Raw genomic sequence first — 22393 nt, 5'->3', positions numbered from 1 at the left:
TTATAATGATAATAATAGTAATTAATTATTTACTTTATTATTTATTATTGAAATGATCTACAATGGACAGCGGCAGTTTGTAAAAAATGTTTAAGTTTGATATTTATTATTTTTGTATTATTACTAATATTTTATAATAATAATAATAATTAATTTGATAGGCAGCAAAAAAACAAAAACACATTTAAAATGTGTAACACATGCTTGCCAGTGGACAGTAACAATGTGTACATAAACAATGGTGCTATTCAGTGAAAAACATTTGTCTCCAATTATGTTTTTTTTTTGCTTTTTTTATTTTTATTTTAACCCAAAACAAATAAATATAGTTTTTATTTACTGAATCAAAAACAAAGTACCGTATTTTTCGGACTATAAGTCGCAGTTTTTTTCATAGTTTGGCCGGGGGTGTGACTTATACTCAGGAGCGACTTATGTGTGAAATGATTAACACATTACCGTAAAATATCAAATAATATTATTTAGCTCATTCACGTAAGAGACTAGACGTATAAGATTTCATGGGATTTAGCGATTAGGAGTGACAGATTGTTTGGTAAACGTATAGCATGTTCTATATGTTATAGTTATTTGAATGACTCTTACCATAATATGTTACGTTAACATACCAGGCACGTTCTCAGTTGGTTATTTATGCCTCATATAACGTACACTTATTCAGCCTGTTGTTCACTATTCTTTATTTATTTCAAATTGCCTTTCAAATGTCTATTCTTGGTGTTGGCTTTTATCAAATACATTTCCCCAAAAAATGCGACTTATGCTCCAGTGCGACATACATGTTTTTTTCCTTCTATATTATGCATTTTCGGCCGGTGCGACTTATACTCCGGAGCGACTTATACTCCGAAAAATACGGTATGTCCTTGTCAGTGTACAGTAACAATAGGTACAGTAGGTGGATAAAATATATTTTAGTCCACTTAAAAGCATGTTTCTTCAAATTGTAATTTCTTTCCTATTTATCCAAAAAACACTCCTTTTTTTTTCTTTTTTTTAACTTAAGGACAAAAAAAACTTACACAATTATGTACAGACTCAAACAAAAACAGGTACAAGTTATAATATATAATAATAGTAATTAATTATTTACTTTATCATTTATTATTGAAATGATCTACAATGGACAGCGGCAGTTTGTAAAAAATGTTTAAGTTTGATATTTATTATTTTCGTATTATTACTAATATTTTATAATAATAATAATAATTAATTTGATAGGCAGCAAAAAAACAAAAACACATTTAAAATGTGTAACACATGCTTGCCAGTGGACAGTAACAATGTGTACATAAACAATGGTGCTATTCAGTGAAAAACATTTGTCTCCAATTATGTTTTTTTTTGCTTTTTTTATTTTTATTTTAACCCAAAACAAATAAATATAGTTTTTATTTACTGAATCAAAAACAAAGTACCGTATTTTTCGGACTATAAGTCGCAGTTTTTTTCATAGTTTGGCCGTGTTTTTTTTAACTTAAGGACAAAAACAACGTTACACAATTATGTACAGACTCAATCAAAAACAGGTAAAAGTTATAATGATAATAATAGTAATTATTTATTTACTTTATTATTTATGAATTAAATGCTTTACAATGGACAGCAGCAGTTTGTAATTTTTGTTTTAGTTTGATATTTATTATTTTCGTATTATGATTATTTTATAATAATAATAATAATTAATTTGTTAGGCAGCAAAAAAACAACATCTTAAATGTGTAACATATAATGATAATAATAGTAATTAATTATTTACTTTATTATTTATAAATTAAATGATTTACAATGGACAGCAGCAGTTTGTAATTTTTGTTTTAGTTTGATATTTATTATTTTCGTATTATGATTATTTTATAATAATAATAATAATAATAATTAATTTGTTAGGCAGCAAAAAAACAACACACGTTTAAAATGTGTAACACATGCTTGCAAGTGGACAGTAACAATGTGTACATAAACAATGGTGCTATTCAGTGAAAAATGTTTGTCTCCAATTATGTTTTTTTTTGTTTTTTTAATTTTATTTTAACCCAAAACAAATAAATATTTTTTTTATTTACTCAATCAAAAACTAAGTAAATAAATAATATATAAACCACACTCACTTTTTCTTAGACAGCAAGAATGGACAAAACTTCGAAAGAATAGATACATTTTAGGGGATAGCAGATAGCATATGATTTTCAGCAGATAAGAAAACAAAATAAAAAATGAAATATATATTTTTTTACACTTAATGAGGGATTAGCATGACAGCAATCAGCATCAATCGTATTCGGTCACTTAAAATGCAACTCTGCATGTAAATCTAGCATTTCGTTCTACTTTTCCCCACCTAAACGCTCCACATGCTCTCCCCGATAGTCACAATTTATTGACATAAATAAAGTGACTTTTCGTTTCTTGGTATTCAAATGACTCACAGTAGTGATGAAGCGGTAAAGGGGCTGCCTCCTCTCTGTGTATTTCACTGTAATCGGACTGAGGTCGTATCGGAACCAGATGGCCGGTATGATCCTGCCTGTGTGGCTGTAGGCAACATATTCCTGCAAGGACAGTCAAAGTGTGTGTGCGTTACAGACCAGTCAGAATGATCAGGTAATTGCATCCTTATCTTGCGGCTATGTAATGTATGAGTCATAATAGGGTCGTTTTCGGATTAGACGAAAGAAAATAAGTAACTCCGATGTCATACATGATTCATGAAAAAGGAATCTTCATCAAAATCAGATGAAGTAAGGGGGAGGGAGAAGTTGTGTTTTGCTTTTCCGATACTGTGATGATCCTTAAAGTGTGAGCACAATTCTCAGAAGCATGTTCAGAATTTTTTACTTTTTTTTTTTTACATTGTTTCCAGTCACTATTAGTGACTTAGCAGGAAAATGTGGACATCTACGCAGTACTCATAGAGTCGTTATAATAACAATTTAAAATACCAGGGTTTGTGTTGTGTTTATTCTGAACACAGCACTTCAGAATTGTGTTTTTGGTCTTTAAGAAAAAAACAGCTGCTAAAAAGCAGAAGAAGAATTATGGTACGGTGGTGCTAATACATACAAAAATTGTGCAAAATACTGCGGTTTTGTTTTCACAGAGGAGAAAACCCTTTCGATTTCCACAGCATGCTTTTGGAACATGTCTTTGAACAGCAGGGGTCTCAAACTCAATTTGACCAGGGACCGCTGGGGGTAGAGTCTGGGTGAGGCTGGGCTGCATGAAGTATTCACTTTAGAAACGCATTTTAACACTGTGACTAAATGTGTTACTACAAACCCCGTTTCCATATGAGTTGGGAAACTGCGTTAGATGCAAATATAAACCCATATTCAAATGAATGCACTACAAAAACAAGATATTTGATGTTCAAACTCATAAACTTTTTTTCTTTTTTTTGCAAATAATAATTAACTTAGAATTTCAAGGCTGCAACACGTGCCAAAGTAGTTGGGAAAGGGCATGTTCACCACTGTGTTACATGGCCTTTCCTTTTAACAACACTCAGTAAACGTTTGGGAACTGAGGAGACACATTTTTTAAGCTTCTCAGGTGGAATTATTTCCCATTCTTGCTTGATGTACAGCTTAAGTTGTTCAACAGTCCGGGGGTCTCCGTTGTGGTATTTTTGGCTTCATAATGCGCCACACATTTTCAATGGGAGACAGGTCTGGACTACAGGCAGGCCAGTCTAGTACCCGCACTCTTTTACTATGAAGCCACGTTGATGTAACACGTGGCTTGGCATTGTCTTGCTGAAATAAGCAGGGGCGGCCATGGTAACGGTGCTTGGATGGCAACATATGTTGCTCCAAAACCTGTATGTACCTTTCAGCATTAATGACGCCTTCACAGATGTGTAAGTTACCCATGTCTTGGGCACTAATACACCCCCATACCATCACAGATGCTGGCTTTTACACTTTGCGCCTATAACAATCCGGATGGTTCTTTCCCTCTTTGGTCCGGAAGACATGACGTCCAGTTTCCCCAAAATTTTTTAAATGTGGACTCGTCAGACCACAGAACACTTTTCCACTTTGTATCAGTCCATCTTAGATGAGCTCAGGCCCAGCGAAGCCGACTGCATTTCTGGGTGTTGTTGATAAACGGTTTTAACCTTGCATAGGAGAGTTTTAACTTGCACTTACAGATGTAGCGACCAACTGTAGTTACTGACAGTGGGTTTCTGAAGTGTTCCTGAGCCCATGTGGTGATATCCTTTACACACTGATGTCGCTTGTTGATGCAGTACAGCCTGAGGGAATCGAAGGTCACGGGCTTAGCTGCTTACGTGCAGTGATTTCTCCAGATTCTCTGAACCCTTTGATGATATTACGGACCGTAGATGGTGAAATCCCTGGTTGAGAAAGGTTTTTCTTAAACTTTTCAACAATGTGCTCACGCATTTGTTGACAAATTGGTGACCCTCGCCCCATCCTTGTTTGTGAATGACTGAGCATTTCATGGAATCTACTTTAATACCCAATCATGGCACCCACCTGTTCCCAATTTGCCTGTTCACCTGTGGGATGTTCCAAATAAGTGTTTGATGAGCATTCCTCAACTTTATCAGTATTTATTGCCACCTTTCCCAACTTCTTTGTCACGTGTTGCTGGCATCAAATTCTAAAGTCAATGATTATTTGCAAAAAAAAAAAATGTTTATCAGTTTGAACATCAAATATGTTGTCTTTGTAGCATATTCAACTGAGGGTTGAAAATGATTTGCAAATCATTGTATTACGTTTATATTTACATCTAACACAATTCCCCAACTCATATGGATACGGGGTTTGTACTTCAACCATAACTAAACTATAGTAGGCCTTAAGTCATTATACATGGACTCTCACTATTATGTTAGATCTACTATGGACTGGACTTTCACAATATTATGTCAGACCCACTCGATGTCCATTGCATCCGGTCTCCCCTAGAGGGCGGGGTCATCCACATATGCGGTCCTCTCCAAGGTTTCTCATAGTCATTCACATCGACGTCCCATTGGGGTTGTGAGTTTTTCCTTGCCCTTATGTGGGCTCTGTACCGCGGATGTCATTGTGGCTTGTGCAACCCTTTGAGACATTTGTGATTTAGGTAGGGCTATATAAATAAAGGTTCAAGGGTTTTATTCGTCACATGCAGAGTACACCACAGTGAAATGCTTTTTTCCATGCTCTTCAGATATTGCGTACAGTGGGATCCAAACACTAGTTGCTGAATCTAGTACACTAAATATAAAAAATACAACAATTTGAATAGCTCTGATGTACATGAATTACAAGACAATAAGTTGCACAATAAGTCCCAGTAGTTATGGTAGACGTGTCAGTACAAGTATAAGTACAGTAGTCACATACAGTACCAGTGCAATGTCAAACGCCTTTGACACCATCGATCACACATTACTTTTAAACAAAATGCAGAGGTATGGTTTTAGAGGTCCTGCTCATGATTGGTTGAAAGGTTATCTTGGTGGTAGAGAACAGTATGTGCATATGAACAATGTAGATTCAGATAAAAAGATTATAACACATGGAGTACCCCAAGGTTATGTACTGGGACCAAAATTGTTTTTATTGTATATTAATGATATCTGCAAAATCTTTAAAAAAAACTCAATTGTATTCTCTTTGCTGATGATACAAGTCTGTACTGTTCTGGGCAAGACCTTGGCCAACTCTTAGAGACTGTAGAGAGTGAACTCCACATACTAAAGCAATGGTTTGATGCCAATAAACTGTCATCAACCTAAATAAAACAAAATATATAATTTTTGGAAATAGGAAAAATAACATACAGTGTCATATAAGAATTTATGATATGGAGATAGAAAGGGTGTATTCAACAACATTTTTGGGAATCTATATAGATGATAAATTAAATTGGAAACTGTACATAAATATACTTAAGACAAAGATGGCAAAAAATATTGCTATGTTACATAAAATCAAAAACTCCGTAAATCAAAAGGCTCTTAATATGTTATATAATTCCTTCGTACTCCCTTATCTTAATTATTGTGTTGAAATCTGGGGTAACAATTACAAAACAAACATCAACTCTATTTTCTTACTTCAAAAGAAAGCGATTAGAATTGTAAATTATGCAGATTATCATGACCATACCAATGCTCTGTTTATTAAATTAAAAACATTAAAACTGCACGATCTTGTTGACCTCAACACTGCTATTGTGACGTACAAAGCTCATAACCACATGCTGCCTCGGTGTCTACAGGAGAGGTTCAAACCCAGGGAGAATCCCTATGACCTCAGAGGTTCAGCTGTCTTCCAGAAAGCTAAGATAAGAACAAGCTTAAAAAGTAGATGTGTTTCTGTCAGGGGGGTTCAACTGTGGAACAGCTTGGATGATTCCTTAAAATGTTCCAGTTCCATTCACACATTTAAAAAACACTTTAAGACCAATGTCTTGAAAAAATATATCACTCTTGAATCAACACAGTAGTTAATACTATGATCAATGTTAATTAAAATACTAAATGTGGGATATAAATAATAATGGAAGTATAATTGTTTGTATATAGTATATAAATTGGTACAAAGGTTTAACACGTGTACAAGGATATGTCACATGCCTTTACTGTGTATATAATTGAACAGTGTTCATATTGTGTATAATGTGTATTTATAATATGTTGTACAAAAGACATTTCATAATTTTCGGAAGTTCATCGTGTACTTGACATTGTTTATAGGGTTAGGCGCAATAAGTGTTCAACTTCAGCCTAAACCCTTTCGGTCTGCAACATTTTCATTTTCAATCTATGAATGTACAACTGTTTGTTTATTTTGTTGACCATTGACCGAAGAATAATAATAAACTAAACTAAATAGTATAACAGTATGTACAGTATACACAGTATACACAGTATAAACATTGATTGATTGATTGAAATGTAAAATGGTATGTAAAAAATGCATATTTTTACAGTTGAAATTCCTCAAAGTTCTGAGACACTTCAGTTTGCTAACAGGAAGTTGCTCCTTGTGTATTGATTCATTTTAACAACGATTCCATCATAATTTGAGGTTGCCAATACTATTCTGGGACATTATTTATTTATAACAATGAGATCTGAAATGAAAACAATTCAGTAACGTTTTAGCCAAACATTTAACAAATGCGACTGTGAAATAATTACTGGATACTTATTACTGCAGCTCAAGTTTCCTATATTCCTGTTATGTCTTGTAAGGCAATTAGGTATAAATGAATTATGGCTACAAACAAGCAACTAACAACAATTAATGGCCAATGCATTCACATCTTATTGACAAGAGGAAAACTTTTCTGCTTTATGTTAAGACATTTTCAAGAAAAGTACAGTAACCAACATTTTAACAGTATATTTACCTGCTATTTTTGCTGTTGTTTTCCAACATGAAAATAATACAAATAAAACAGGGAAGTTTTAAAGGACAAGATATTGTATAATTTTGTGAAATCATTGCAAAAAAGTAATAATAAAAAAAATTACAACACTATACAACACGAAATTAACTACTATACCTACTACTAGTCTCATTTTAATGAACAGATGCAGTGGCCGAGAAAAGTCACAACAAATGCAAACGCCAAAACACAACAACTATAAGGCAAGCCACAAAAAACACGTAATGGCAGTGACAGAGCACAAGTTTCAGTGTAATGAACATAGTTGAAAAAGTAAGAAGTGTGACCAGTTTTTTAGTCATAAATATATATTGTTTTATTTTTCAATAATACTAATATACTATGTTTATTACATCGTTTTCAACCTTCCAACTTGTCGATGTCGAAATTTGGTCCGCTCTTACTTCCGTTGTGTCCGTCACGCCCTTTGTGGCTTAAAGTTGTGTTGTGGTTTTATTTTATTGTGTTGTGACGTTTGTATTTGTTGTGGATTTTGCAATTGTGCTGCAGCTAAAAGTTGTTGTGTTGTTGCTTTATGATATTGTTGTGTGGCGTTTCTATTTGTTGTGACCTTTCTCGGCCTCTGTAGGTATCCGCCATTCTTGTTTTGACGACTGATGGCGATGACGCCCCAGACGGGCAGACACACTTGAGTAATGTTTAACGTCTTAATCATTAAAAGTGTTACACTTCATATAGAGCAGTGGTTCTTAACATGGTTTCGATCGAACCCTAGGGGTTCGGTGAGTCGGCCTCAGGGGTTCGGCGGCGGTCAAGACACAACCGATTCATCGTGTAAATAAAAACTTCTTCCTATCGGTGTATTACGGATACGGCAACAGCAGAAGTCAGACTGATTTGCAGGTGTGTAATTTGTTGTGAGTGTATGCACTGTGTTGGTTTTGTTGTTTGAACAAGGTGATGTTCATGCACGGTTCATTTTGTGCACCAGTAAAAAACATGGTAACACTTTAGTATGGGGAACATATTCACCATTAATTAGTTGCTTATTAACATGCAAATTAGTAACATATTGGCTCTTAACTAGTCATTATTAAGTGCTTATTAATGCCTTATTCGGCATGGCCTTATTATAACCCTAACCCTCTAACCCTGGCCCTAACCCTAACCCTAACCAAATAACTCTAAATTAAGTCTTTGTTACTTAGAATATGTTCCCAGAGTGTCCAAAAAACTCTAAATTAAGTCTTTGTTACTTAGAATATGTTCCCCATACTAAAGTGTTACCAAAAACATAACTTTGTCTTGAATTTGAAAAAAAACAACATTGTATTTTTCACTAAAGAAGGGTTCGGTGAATGCGCATATGGAACTGGTGGGGTTTGGTACCTCCAAGAAGGTTAAGAACCACTGATATAGAGTCTGGGTTTTTAAATTCAATATTTTATTTTTTCTAGCACCAAAAAAATCGATTGATTGCCTTTTAAAACAATGTTAGATCGATAAATATCTTCTGGAAGGTCATCATGTCGCGAAAAGATCAATGTCGTTGAATCTTAGGAATATAAATCGATGTAGTGGATAAATCGTTACACCGTTAGTGTTGCCCAATGTCTGTAATTTTTGTATTTATACCATTATTGTATTTAGGGGTGCTGGGAAACAAATGTATTCACATCAGAATCGCAATTCATTACAATTCTGAATCGACGCAACCTTTTCAACAATCAATTTTTTTAAAATCCTTTTAAAGCCATCTCTGCTCATATATGTCACAGGTCAGCAACCAAGGCAGACTTTTGTAAATAATTGATATACCAAATAAATTGTGATTCCACAAATTGGAATCAAATTGGATCGTGAGTTGTTTGTGTTGTGTGTTCTTTGAAATGTGCGATTCACCATTGCAAAAAATATTTTGACTGTTAGCCGCCAAGTGTGCATGGCCTATAAAGTTAAGTCGAGGGCCACAAAATATGGGCAAGTTTGAGACCTCATTTTAACGGAGAATGGGAAGATTACAGCACCTTGTTAGCCACTGTGTACTGGTAGGAGAACCTTTGTCTGCCCGACAGAGCTTCATAAACTGTTGGAACGATCTTCAGGATGTAATCGTGTGAGGCCAGCGCTGCAAGGGAAATTTAGGAGTTAGTCTTATTTAAAATTGTAGAATTTTTTCATTTACTGTTAATTCGATTCACTTATTCTTTGCAATGTTTACATTTTTACATGTTATTTGTTTTTTACAAATAATTATTATTATAAATTAAATTTTCTTCATATCCAGGACATAACACTAGCTGTTACTTTTCTTTTTGACATTCTATCAGTCTGAATAGTTTTGCAACAGGGTTGCATTCAATCAGCCAGCGTTTCATTTCCCTGAATCACATGGAACGTACACTATAATCATGATGAAGAGGTGCAATGTGTAATTACATACGATTAGACGATAGCTTGTCAGCTCCACCTAAAGCATTGAAGGCGCCTTGCACTTTAAGCATCTGTGTGACACACAAAGAAGAGGAATGAAGCTTTTTATCCTATGTTGTGTGTGCGTGTGTGTGCGTGTGTGTGCGTGTCATCTCAACCTGAAGCTTTTCCCCAAAGGCCAGCTTGTGGATGATGTGGGTCATGTCAGGACTTTGGGGCTGGGCCGTGGCACTGTGTGTGGACACGTGGAAGTTCCCTGGCACCTGATCACACGTGCGCGCGCACAAATATTATTAACAGAAAGTAGGAGAGTATGCGTCAGTTAAACCACAAACATCTGCAATACGTATACATTTACTGGTATGCTTGCACAGTCAAATAGGAGCCAGAAAAAGCTGTGACGTAAATATGCTGTTACCTAAATGAGAGCTTTTAGCAATATTGTGCAATATCAGAAATGTAATTATTAATCAATATGTTTATTATTGTGGTTATAGTTTGCAGAGTTGTACAGCGGCAATGTATCATACTGAAAGCTGGTTTTCATATCTCTACTGAGTACTATTATAACCATAATAAGCCAAGAATTATATACATAAATTCAAATCTTTTTTTTTTTATTGTTATCTTTAACTGGAAAAGACACAAAAAGGTGGCAAAATTATTGAAGCTGTGGAGGAAATACTAACAAAAATAGACAATTTTCTTTTAAAATTTTGCTTATTATCATCATTAATAGCGTGGTAACTTCTAAAAGGAGACCTATGATTATTTTCGTATTTTCTGATTATAAATGCTGTAACAATGTTGAATACTTGTGGTAAAGGTTAAAGGTTTGTTTGATATACTTTTAATGTTTAGTATTTCCCATTGAAATATTATCTTGAGTCAGAGTCAATGATAGATACTTTGTTAGGAAAGGTATTTCTACGTTTCTCCTCGTTTATTTTGTACACAAATGTGTAAGAGTACTTATGATAAGACAAAAATCAAATATGGTGATGATTCAGTAATTGTTCGTTTGTTAAATGGATATGCAGTCACGGGTATCGAGCTGTCAGGTGCTGTATCGTTTTCATGGACGTGTCCTCGCAAGACGCAAAGTTAAATCATGAAATGCAACCTTACTCGAGCAAAAACAATGCATTTTTATCAGTTAGTTGTGATACCGATTTCCTTGACCCCGCAACACACAAAGAAGTTGTAGACCTCCACGCTTTTCCAAGTTTTCATCTGTTTTGTCATGTAGAATGATGTCTGGAGCATAAAATTGTTCAATATGTTTGGGAATTCCACCGACGGATAATCCTTGATATCACTTGACAAATCTTTCTTTGATCAATTCTAGGGATCTATTCCATTGCATAGTTTGCCTTTTTGCTCGTATATGCTTTTTGCATGAAGATCTGGGCCCCTTGCGGACTCAGAGAGTTTGCTCACTGCTTGCTACACAACAACAGCCATATCGGCTTGGTTGAGCACCACTGTTTGTCACTTACGGGAAGAAGTCAAGCAGTGGGAAATTTTAAGTAAAGCTCTTAGCCATGAGCTCTGTATGAGGCCAGCTGAGTTCGAGGAACCACAAAAAAAGTAGGATTAAGTATTATTTTCATATAACCTTGGCGTAACATAAATGTTGCTAAGCAGCATTTTTTTTTTTTTTTATTGCAGCTCTTTATCAATCTCTGAGTGTGTGCAGGTGTACCTAAAGTTGTGACCAGGTAAATCTATATGTTTATGAAGTTTAATTTTGACAGTGTCTGGAACAAAAATAGTGGTGACGACTTCAAGATGCATTTTTCAACAGTGTATATTTAAAAAAAATAAACTCAATCTGGTAGTGCCTCCACAAATGAACATCCATGCAAAACATAGGTCATAAACGTGACTGGAGAAAAATGTACACCAAAGCATATCCAATACATATTATCTAGAACAGAAGTCTACAACAGGGGATCTGCGAACCCTAGGGCAGTGGTCCCCAACCACCAAGGAAAAAAAAAAAAAAAAATTATATATATATATATATATATATATATATTATTTTTTATTAAATCAACATAAAAACAAAATATATACACTATGTATCAATGTATATCAATACAGTCTTCAGGGATACAGTCCATAAGCACACATGATTGTATTTCTTTATTAAAAAAAAAAATTAAAAAAAATCACCCCCCCCGGTCCGCGGGACAAATTTTCAAGCGTTGACCGGTCCGCAGCTACAAACAGGTTGAGGACCACTGCCCTAGGGAATCAGCTGAGGTACTCCAGGGGCGTCGTGAAATTTTTAAATATTTTTTTGTTTTTATCCCGCCTGCAATTTTTCCACATATTTATATGCCTTTAAATAACATTGGTTTATAAATGGCAGTGACATGACCACCCTACTCACTGCATTGTGCAAGTTTAAAATAAAAACATAAAGAAATAATTATAATGTATTAATAATAGTTGGAGCATTTACGATAGCTAGATATTAGCACTCAAATTAGTTAACGCTCTTATTGCCAGCTAGCTATTATCAACATTGTACCTTAGTATTGCACATTTACAAGGTACTAGGGCTGCAACAACTAATCGATTAAATCGATTAAAAATCGATTATGAAAATAGTTGGCGATTAATTTTGTCATCGATTCGTTGGATCTATGCTTTGCGCATGCACAGAGGCAATTTTCTATTTATTTATTTAATTTTTTTAATTTATTTTTTTATAAACCTTTATTCATAAACTGCAACATGTACAAACAGCAGAGAAACAATAATCAAAATAAGTATGGTGCCAGTATGCTGGGTTTTTTTCAATAAAATACTGGAAAGGATAGAAATGTAGTGTGTCTCTTTTATCCGATTATTAATCGATTAATCGAAGTAATAATCGACAGATTCGTCGATTATCAAATTAATCGTTAGTTGCAGCCCTACAAGGTACCATTAGAATCAGTTTATTTTAAAACACCATTTTATGCAAGATATATAAGGAGGGGATCCCTGCTCTATCTCTCCATCAATTTGGGGGTCATCGGCCTGGAAAACGTTGAAGACCCCTGATCTAGACCACAATGAAGTGTTTTAAATGTAGATTAAAATCTTCCCCTAGAACAATTATGTTTAAAACATTGGCTATGCCTGTAGCGACAAATGGTATGAGTAATTCTGGACATTGACAATGTTTTGCAGTCAGAAGATGCTTATTCACCAAAGAAAAATGCATTTTAACTCAAATGTTTGTCCAGGATATGCATCATTTTAGAATGAATGTAGCGCATCTAATGATGTGACGGGAGAACATACTGTAGCTAACAATTAACAACTTGTGGGTCGGAAAACTCAACGTGCTTCACCCTCCGGACGACAAACAGTCTCACGTTTGCAATTATTCCACGGACGAACGTGTTAAACGGACAACTGCTGGGTTAATGATTGAGTGGATTTGCGGACAGACTGACGCATTAGAGACACTTGTAGGACACGGCGGGCTACACAGTGTCCAGACACCGGAAGAAACAATAGAGAATTACTTTGTTGATGGTGAATTCTCCTTCAAAGCGGCAACCGGCTCCTTGGCTGAGAGGAACTTTCATGGAGTTGTCAATGTGGCCGACCTCATGGCGGCCCATCTCATCTTGGATGTCCAACCCCACCACTGGAAGACAGTGTGCAGTGTCCTACTTAGGTTTTTACAGTTCAAATCACTTGATCCATTCAAAAAAATGTAGCAAGAAATTATGTACAAGGACAATGTAATTATTTGAGTGGATTATGTCAAGAAATTAACAGCAGAGAAAAAACCTGTGTCAAATGGGGTCATGTTTTTGAGACAATCTAAATAATGTACAGGTTCAGAAGTATTCAAATGATAGCTTTTCTGCCTCTATAATTTGATTAGAAACTTTAAAAAAAAATCAAGATGTGATTTAATTGAGTTTGATTGTTTTTAAATAGTGGTTTAATATTGGGTGAACAGAGCATGCATTCCCTTTTTTTGAATAGAAAAGATCAATCAATCAATCAATCAATGTTTACTTGTATAGCCCTAAATCACAAGTGTCTCAAAAGGCTGCGCAAGCCACAACGACATCCTCGGCTCAGATCCCACATCAGGGCAAGAAAAAACTAAACCCAATGGGATGACAATGAGAAACCTTGGAAGGGACCGCAGATGTGGGGACCCTCCTCCCCTCCGGCGACCAGATTCAGATCACAATATAAGTCATTAAAGGATACATTTATTTAGTAGCCTTATCTTGTTTATCCTATTTACACAACGGCATGTCCTTTCTGTCTTCATGTAAATGGTAATTGGATCATACTTGTGTACCGCTTTCAGCCTTCAAGGTACTCAAAGCGCATCAAGAGCAACTGGGGGCTCAGTATCTTGCTGAAGGATACTTCAAACACGGTCAAAGGGGCACTTAGGATCAAACCCGTAATCATGAGGTTGGGGCCCAACCACTCTACCAGTAGTGCGTTTATTATTATTCTCCCCACCTCTACACATAGCACGTGAGGGAATAACTGCATTAATTACATCATAAATCTATATTTCAAGTGTTTCCTTTTTTTGTGCAGTGATAATTATTTTCTATTACGAAAGAATGTGGCTATCAAAAGTATTGCAATACATTCAACCACGCTGTGTGCATGCATGCCTGTGTGAGCATGTTTGTGTGAGTGTTCATCAACCCTTCAAAGCCGTAAACCAAGGAAAAATACTTGTGTAGTTTAGTCATAATAGTTTTGGTCAAAGAAAATTGTGTGCTGCTTAAAATGTCTATAATCCCTGAATGGTTAGTTTTTCATTATTTTTGTGAAACCTATTAAATTAAAACACGATTATTTTATTTTAAAGCCCCTGTGGTGAAAAACTCTGCATGCTTCAATCATCATTGACTTGCTACTTCTCATAAAAAGCATTTGTCCCAAAAGTTATTTAAAAATGATTTTCCAGAATATGTGCCTAGGAGTTCAGTTAAGTATAAATATATCTTTTTAAAGGTGACTAATGTGGAAATGTTGGACCCAACCCACCATTTTTTGTTTGTGTTTTTCCATCGTCACTAACCACTATTTGTGTACCGCATTGGCACACAAGCAGTGGCCTATTTTCAGCGCCTGGCTGTGTCGACTGTGAGCGCAGGTGGAATGTCTGTTAAAGACCTCCACATGCCGTACATTTGACCTTTGACATCTGAGGCATCTTGAACCCCCCAGCCCCCTTTTAATGCTGATCTCAAAATACAGCTCAGCGAAATGAAGGTGGGTTTCTCCTTTTTAAGAGATTTTGAAGGAGCACAAATATGTAAGTGTGGGCTGGGGGAGAGGATGATGAGGTTATTTAGAGGCGGGTTCTGCTCTTCGACAAAGTCATGCATCAAGGTCTGGCAACATGATAAAAGTCAGAAAGAATGGTGATGTTTTAACTCTGGAACAGCAGATAAGAGAGATGTGATCAGTGAAGTTTGTCTTCGTCCTTGACACATAATTATCGGAAAGGACGCAGTCATCTCATTCTCCTTGCATCCATGGGACACACCTCCTGTTACCCACTAAAAACGATACATTGTGTTTAAAATCACAGTAACTAGGAGGGTTGCAACCATTCGGTGGAATTGTCGACATTAAATCATTAATAACATTTGTCACCGACAAAATTCCTTTGCCGATAATGTTGGGTGACGTCATAGCTCGTGTTTTTACGGACATAAGGGGAGGCATGTCAGACATCTGAAGGACGTGATCTCTGATTCTCCTCGGTGAGATAGTTAGCAGCAACACAGAGTTGAAGATATGTGGAAAAATTATTAATTAGCCAAAGTGTGCCAGCGAAAGTTTGTCAGTCCGGTAAAGTTAGAAAGAGATTGGCACATTCGACGTTATTGGATCAATAACACAACACCGAAACGTCTTTAAAGAACAATATACATGTCAATATAGAGTCTTGATACCTAAGAACAACTTCTTAAACACCATATCATCATCACATAACATTATTTTCTTTTTAAGGAAGCTAGATAGATTTAGTGGCATTTTGTTGTTATTGGTGCTGTTTTGACTGTCCTTTTATTTACATAAAAAAGTAATCTTTGTATTTATCAGAATTTTTTCCTGCCTTTGATTTAAAGGGGAACATTATCACCAGACCTATGTAAGCGTCAATATATACCTTGATGTTGCAGAAAAAAGACCATATATTTTTTTAACCGATTTCCGAACTCTAAATGGGTGAATTTTGGTGAATTAAACGCCTTTCTATTATTCGCTCTCGGACGTCACATCGGGAAGCAATCCGCCATTTTCTCAAACACATTACAAACACCGAGTCAAATCAGCTCTGTTATTTTCCGTTTTTTTCGACTGTTTTCCGTACCTTGGAGACATAATGCCTCGTCGGTGTGTTGTCGGAGGGTGTAACAACACGAACAGGGACGGATTCAAGTTGCACCAGTGGCCCAAAGATGCGAAAGTGGCAAGAAATTGGATGTTTGTTCCGCACACTTTACCGACGAAAGCTATGCTACGACAGAGATGGCAAGAATGTGTGGATATCCTGCGACACTCAAAGCAGATGCATTTCCAACTGGACTGGACAGATCAGCTTTCAGGAAAAGAGAGCGGATGAGGGTATGTCTACAGAATATATTAATTGATGAAAACTGGGCTGTCTGCACACTCAAACTGCATGTTGTTGCCAACTGTATTTCATATGCTGTAAACCTAGTTCATAGTTGTTAGTTTCCTTTAATGCCAAACAAACACATACCAATCGTTGGTTAGAAGGCGATCGCCGAATTCGTCCTCACTTTCTCCCGTGTCGCTGGCTGTCGTGTTGTTTTCGTCGGTTTCGCTTGCATACGGTTCAAACCGATATGGCTCAATAGCTTCAGTTTCTTCTTCAATTTCGTTTTCGCTACCTGCCTCCACACTACAACCATCCGTTTCATCCATCCATCCATTTTCTACCACTTATTCCCTTTGGGGTTGCGGGGGGCGCTGGAGCCAATCTCAGCTACAATCGGGCGGAAGGCGGGGTACACCCTGGACAAGTCGCCACCTCATCGCAGGGCCAAACCATCCGTTTCAATACATGCTTAATCTGTTGAATCGCTTAAGCCAATGAAATCCGAGTCTGAATCCGAGCTAATGTCGCTATACCTTGCTGTTCTATGCGCTATGTTTGTTTGTATTGGCATCACTGTGTGACGTCACAGGAAAATGGACGGGTGTGTATATAACGATGGTTAAAATCAGGCACTTTGAAGCTATTTTTAGGGATATTGCGTGATGGGTAAAATTTTGAAAAAACTTCGAAAAATAAAATAAGCCACTGGGAACCGATTTTTAATTGTTTTAACCCTTCTGAAATTGTGATAATGTTCCCCTTTAAATGGACAAAAGTTAAATATAGTTGTTACCTTGTAACAGCCTAATGAACAGCACAGTAGCAGTATAAATAAATATTTCTGAACGAAGTAGTAATCATTATTGTTAGTTAGCACATGCCTCAACAGATCTCAAGCTATATCTAAAAGCCGATGACTAAATTAGAGCCACTGAATGTGTATGCGTCATAATCCGATTAGTCGACTATGTTGAAGAGGTTCATTTAGCCTACTAATGATGGTTAGTAGGCTAGTAAGGTAAAGTTTTGTACCTGACAAGTTTCGGCTATCTTGCTTCTGCAGCCTTCATCACGTGACACCTCTGATGAAGGCTGCAGAAGCAAGTCTACCCCAGGGCAGCTGTGGCTATGAAAGTAGCTTATCACCACCAGGTGTGAATGATTGATGGGTTCTACATGTAAAGCGACTTTTGGTACTTAGAAAAGCGCTATATAAATCCCAGTTATTATTATTAAGATAGCCGAAACTTGTCAGGTACAAAACTTTACCTTACTAGCCTATATAAATCAACCACTTATAAATACGATTAGCCGACTAATCTTTAAACTAGTTGATGACGAGTCGACTATCAAAATAGTCGTTAGTTGCAGCACTAGAAACTAGCAAAAGAAAACTTGTTGTCAGCAGAATAGACAAGTGCTGTTACAACCCACTGTGCATCCGCTCAGCACAGACGTGATCACAGTACACAGTATCACAACATGCTACTTTAGCTGCAACAAAACAACTAGCCAGTCACCAGGGGTTTAATGTCAACGATTAACATGAACGTCATAGAAAATAAGACCAATGTTTCAACTCCCCGATGCTGTGCTCATTCGTGTCGATGGTGTTTTAACGTTTAGGGGACGTGCTGTAATGTGTTGGAAAAACATAGGGCTGTGGCGGTGATGAAAACTTTGATTGGCGAGTGACATTTTCCTATGCGCAGACGGCGTCTGTGAACATTTCAAATTGTAATTAATTTTAAATACTTTTGAAACAAATGCTAATTCTAACCACTTCATACCATGCCATAATCAAAGGAGTTTAGCACTACAATTTAAGAAAAATAAGATTTAGAATTTTCCTTTTAATAAGGGACCAATTGAACTTCCCAGTGGCCCACTCAAATCACGACCTGTGGGTTCTGGGACTCACTACATTGCAAACCTAACAACATCACTGTGTGATGATGACATTATTCCCTATAAGCACATTTGTAATGGATGATCTTTAAAGAAGCTCCAAAAATATGCAATTTTATATCTCAGGCAGAATGGCCAGAGTGTGTCTTGCAAGTGAGCAGTCGGTATTTTAATCTGTCTTTTCTTTGGCGTGTTTTGAGTGATCGTGTCATAACACAAGGCCAGCAGCTCCTTGCCTGCATGCTAAGGTGTCTTTCACAGAAATCGGGAGCCAATTCATTAGTTGCCATTTTTGGTTAGCGTTGAGTCAATCTGTGGGCTCATGTTACGAATGAATGTTTGAGGTTTCTGGTTGCTTGTTTGATTTGTCGCAGGGAGGCATAGTTTCTAAGGCGAGTCATGAGGAGAGAAAATAAACTACCAACAGAGACCACTTGATGTCAAAGGCACAGCAAACAGTGCCAGACTTTAAGATATGCGTGGCACAGGATGCCAGAACATAGGCCCTGTAAGCAAATCACCCTGACACTTTAACTAGGTTGTGCAAATAATAGGGTGTGGTGAATAACACCATCTGACACAAAGGGCAAAGAGGCTTATAGACAACATGAAACTGACAACACACAAGTGGAAGGCAGAGAAATGATATATGTGTATATATTTTGTAAATACTCACAATCACAGTGTAAGTTTGGCAAACTGATGTTTAAACTCACTTCTATCTTCCCACCACTGTCTTTATCTGGGTCATCCACATACAGTTCATTTACACTGGGAATGCAAGAAGAAAGAATGTTGGTTACAGTCCAATCAGAAAATACATAACTGGTAAAAAACATTTGTTTAATTCAGCACATTATTTGTTGGGGATCACATGGTGTTCTAGCATTAGTGTCCAATGAAACACTTAAAGCCAGATGTTCCTGATATTGTTCATACAAAGTATACAGTTCAAAATTCTACCAAAACCTTAAAGAATGTGCCTCTAAACTCGCCCAAAACTCCAAAAGAAAAAGGATCAGCCTCAACAAGAGGTGTAACAGGGGAACTGCACTTTTTTGGAATTTCTGACAAGAACACATATGTGTTTTTATTTTTATTTTTATTTTTTTTAGGGTGGGGTTAAAGACTATAAAAAAGAGAAACAAGAAACAACTTCAACCCTTCATCAACATTTTATATAAACATTGCAAGTATATATATATATATATATATATATATATATATATATATATATATATATATATATATATATATATATATATAGACTGCAGCACGGTGGCAGAGGGGTTAGTGCGTCTGCCTCACAATACGAAGGTGCTGAGTAGTCTGGGGTTCAATCCCAGGCTCGGGATCTTTCTGTGTGGAGTTTGCATGTTCTCCCCGTGACTGCGTGGGTTCCCTCCGGGTACTCCGGCTTCCTCCCACCTACAAAAACATGCACCTGGGGATAGGTTGATTGGCAACACTAAAATTGGCCCTAGTGTGTGAATGTGAGTGTGAATGTTGTCTGTCTATCTGTGTTGGCCCTGCGATGAGATGGCGACTTGTCCAGGGTGTACCCCGCCTTCCGCCCGATTGTAGCTGAGATAGGCTCCAGCGCCCCCCGCGACCCCGAAGGGAATAAGCGGTAGAAAATGGATGGATGGATATATATATATATATATATATATGTGTGTTTATATATATATATATATACCGTATTTTCCGCACTATAAGGCGCACCTAAAAACCACAAATTTTCTCAAAAGCTGACAGTGCGGCTTATAACCCGGTGCGCTTTATATATGGATAAATATTAAGATTCATTTTCGTAAAGTTTCGGTCTCGCAACTTCGGTAAACAGCCGCCATCTTTTTTCCCGGTAGAACAGGAAGCGCTTCTTCTTCTACGCAAGCAACCACCCGCCCGCGTAGAAGAAGAAAAAGCGCGCGGATATCACCGTACGTTTCATTTCCTTTGTGTGTTTACATCTGTAAAGACCACAAAATGGCTCCTACTAAACGACAGGGATCCGGCTCATGAAAAGACGCAATCTCTCCATCCGCACACGGATTACTATTTCACAGCAACTGATATTCCTGTGAACCGCACTGTGGATACAACGGGAGCACGTACGGTGAATATTCGCACCACAGGGAATGAGAAGTCATCCTTCACTGTGGTTCTAGCTTGCCATGCTAATGGCCAGAAACTTCCACCCATGGTGATATTCAAAAGGAAGACCTTGCCAAAAGAGACCTTTCCAGCCGGCGTCATCATAAAAGCTAACTCGAAGGGATGGATGAAGAAAAGATGAGCGAGTGGTTAAGGTAAGTTTAAGTTTACGCGAAGAGGCCGGGTGGCTTTTTTCACGCAGCTCTGTCCATGTTGATATACGTATGTTTGTGATTGCACATTTGCGTACATTTTGGGAGTGAACAGAGTTGTTAGAACGCTGGTTTTTAATATATTATTAACGTTTGACTGACCTATCTGACTGTTATTTTGACATTCCTTTAGCGCAGTTAGATGCGGCTTACAACACGGGGCGGCTTATAGGTGGACAAAGTTTTGAAATATGCCGTTCATTGAAGGCGCGGCTTATAACCCAGGGCGCCTTATGGTGCGGAAAATACGGTATATAGGGGCGGCATGGCGTAGTGGGTAGAGCAACCGTGCCAGAAACCTGAGGGTTGCAGGTTCGCTCCCCGCCTCTTACCATCCAAAATCGCTGCCGTTGTGTCCTTGGGCGGGACACTTCACCCTTTGCCCCCGGTGCCACTCACACCGGTGAACTGAATGATGAATGATAGGTGGTGGTCGGAGGGGCCGTTGGCGCAAATTGCAGCCACGCTTCCGTCAGTCTACCCCAGGGCAGCTGTGGCTATGAAAGTAGCTTACCACCACCAATGAATGATTGATGGGTTCTACATGTAAAGCGACTTTGGGTACTTAGAAAAGCGCTATATAAATCCCAGTTATTATTATTATTATTATTATATATATATATATGTATATATACATTAGGGCTGTAACTAACAACTAATTTGATAATCGATTAATCTGTCGATTATTACTTCGATTAGTCGATTAATAATCGGATAAAAGAGACAAACTACATTTCTATCCTTTCCAGTATTTTATTGAAAAAAAACCAGCATACCAGCACCATACTTATTTTGATTATTGTTTCTCAGCTGTTTGTAAATGTTGCAGTTTATAAATAAAGGTTTATAAAAATACAAAAAATTAAAAAATAAATAAATAAAAAGTAGCCTCTGCGCATGCGCATAGCATAGATCCAACGAATCGATGACTACATTAATCGCCAACTATTTTTATGATCGATTTTCATCGATTTAATCGATTAGTTGTTGCAGCCCTAATGTATATAATGTAGTAACAGACACATTCATAACAATATGTACTATGTAAATATTTCTGGTATTTTGGTCATTGTAAGCAATACCAGAACTTCTTTCCTCAGCGCATGCATTTCTGTTTCCAGCAACGCACTTCCGACTTCCGAAAACAATTGTGTGTTCCTACTTCAGGAAACAAACGTGCGCGTTCTAATCACGGTAGACTTGTAACACACAACGGAGACGACTATTTTTGAACAAATGAGGATTCACAACCTTATCTTTTTGAACCTGAATATACAAAGGATGAAATGCTGGTTATAGATGCGAGCACCAAGAGAAGGGTGAAACGTTGCAGCAGACGGAAGCCGAGAGAGCGAGGTCGGCATGACTGGACACTGCAAATGTGGAACTTTGAGCCAAGCCATGCCGAAATAAATGGCGTGCTTATCCAAATCACCTGGAAACGTCCCTTGCCAGCTTAAGCAAACAGACAACTGTCTATCAAGTAAGTCATTATTGTATTAATCATGATACATGCAGCACGTTGAAAACATAAAACATGGGCTAATTCTTTACAGATACTGTAATATGATTGTTCATGTTTTTTTCAGTCAGTACAGATTGGTATTCTATCACAATATAGAATACATATATTAAAATCTCAAAAGCCATTCAG

General features: G+C 37.0%; 1 protein-coding gene across 2 annotated transcripts in view; it reads right to left on the bottom strand.

Moving 5' to 3' along the window:
- The window catches only part of ergic1 (endoplasmic reticulum-golgi intermediate compartment 1), a 56452-nt gene that overhangs the window by 1466 nt on the left and 32593 nt on the right, over nt 1-22393 (bottom strand). For both annotated transcript variants that reach the window (XM_061927820.2, XM_061927821.2), the window contains 6 exons: nt 19047-19141; nt 13362-13486; nt 9993-10097; nt 9845-9905; nt 9429-9529; nt 2451-2573 (listed from right to left, as the gene is read on the bottom strand). In XM_061927820.2, the coding sequence (XP_061783804.1) occupies nt 2451-2573; nt 9429-9529; nt 9845-9905; nt 9993-10097; nt 13362-13486; nt 19047-19141 (610 nt within the window). The remainder of the gene's footprint in view (nt 1-2450; nt 2574-9428; nt 9530-9844; nt 9906-9992; nt 10098-13361; nt 13487-19046; nt 19142-22393) is intronic.

The sequence above is a fragment of the Nerophis lumbriciformis genome, linkage group LG35 (assembly GCF_033978685.3).
Source record: "Nerophis lumbriciformis linkage group LG35, RoL_Nlum_v2.1, whole genome shotgun sequence".
NCBI lineage: Eukaryota > Metazoa > Chordata > Actinopteri > Syngnathiformes > Syngnathidae > Nerophis > Nerophis lumbriciformis.
The sequence above is the reverse complement of the archived record's forward strand: the minus strand, read 5'-3'. Positions and strand labels throughout refer to the sequence as shown.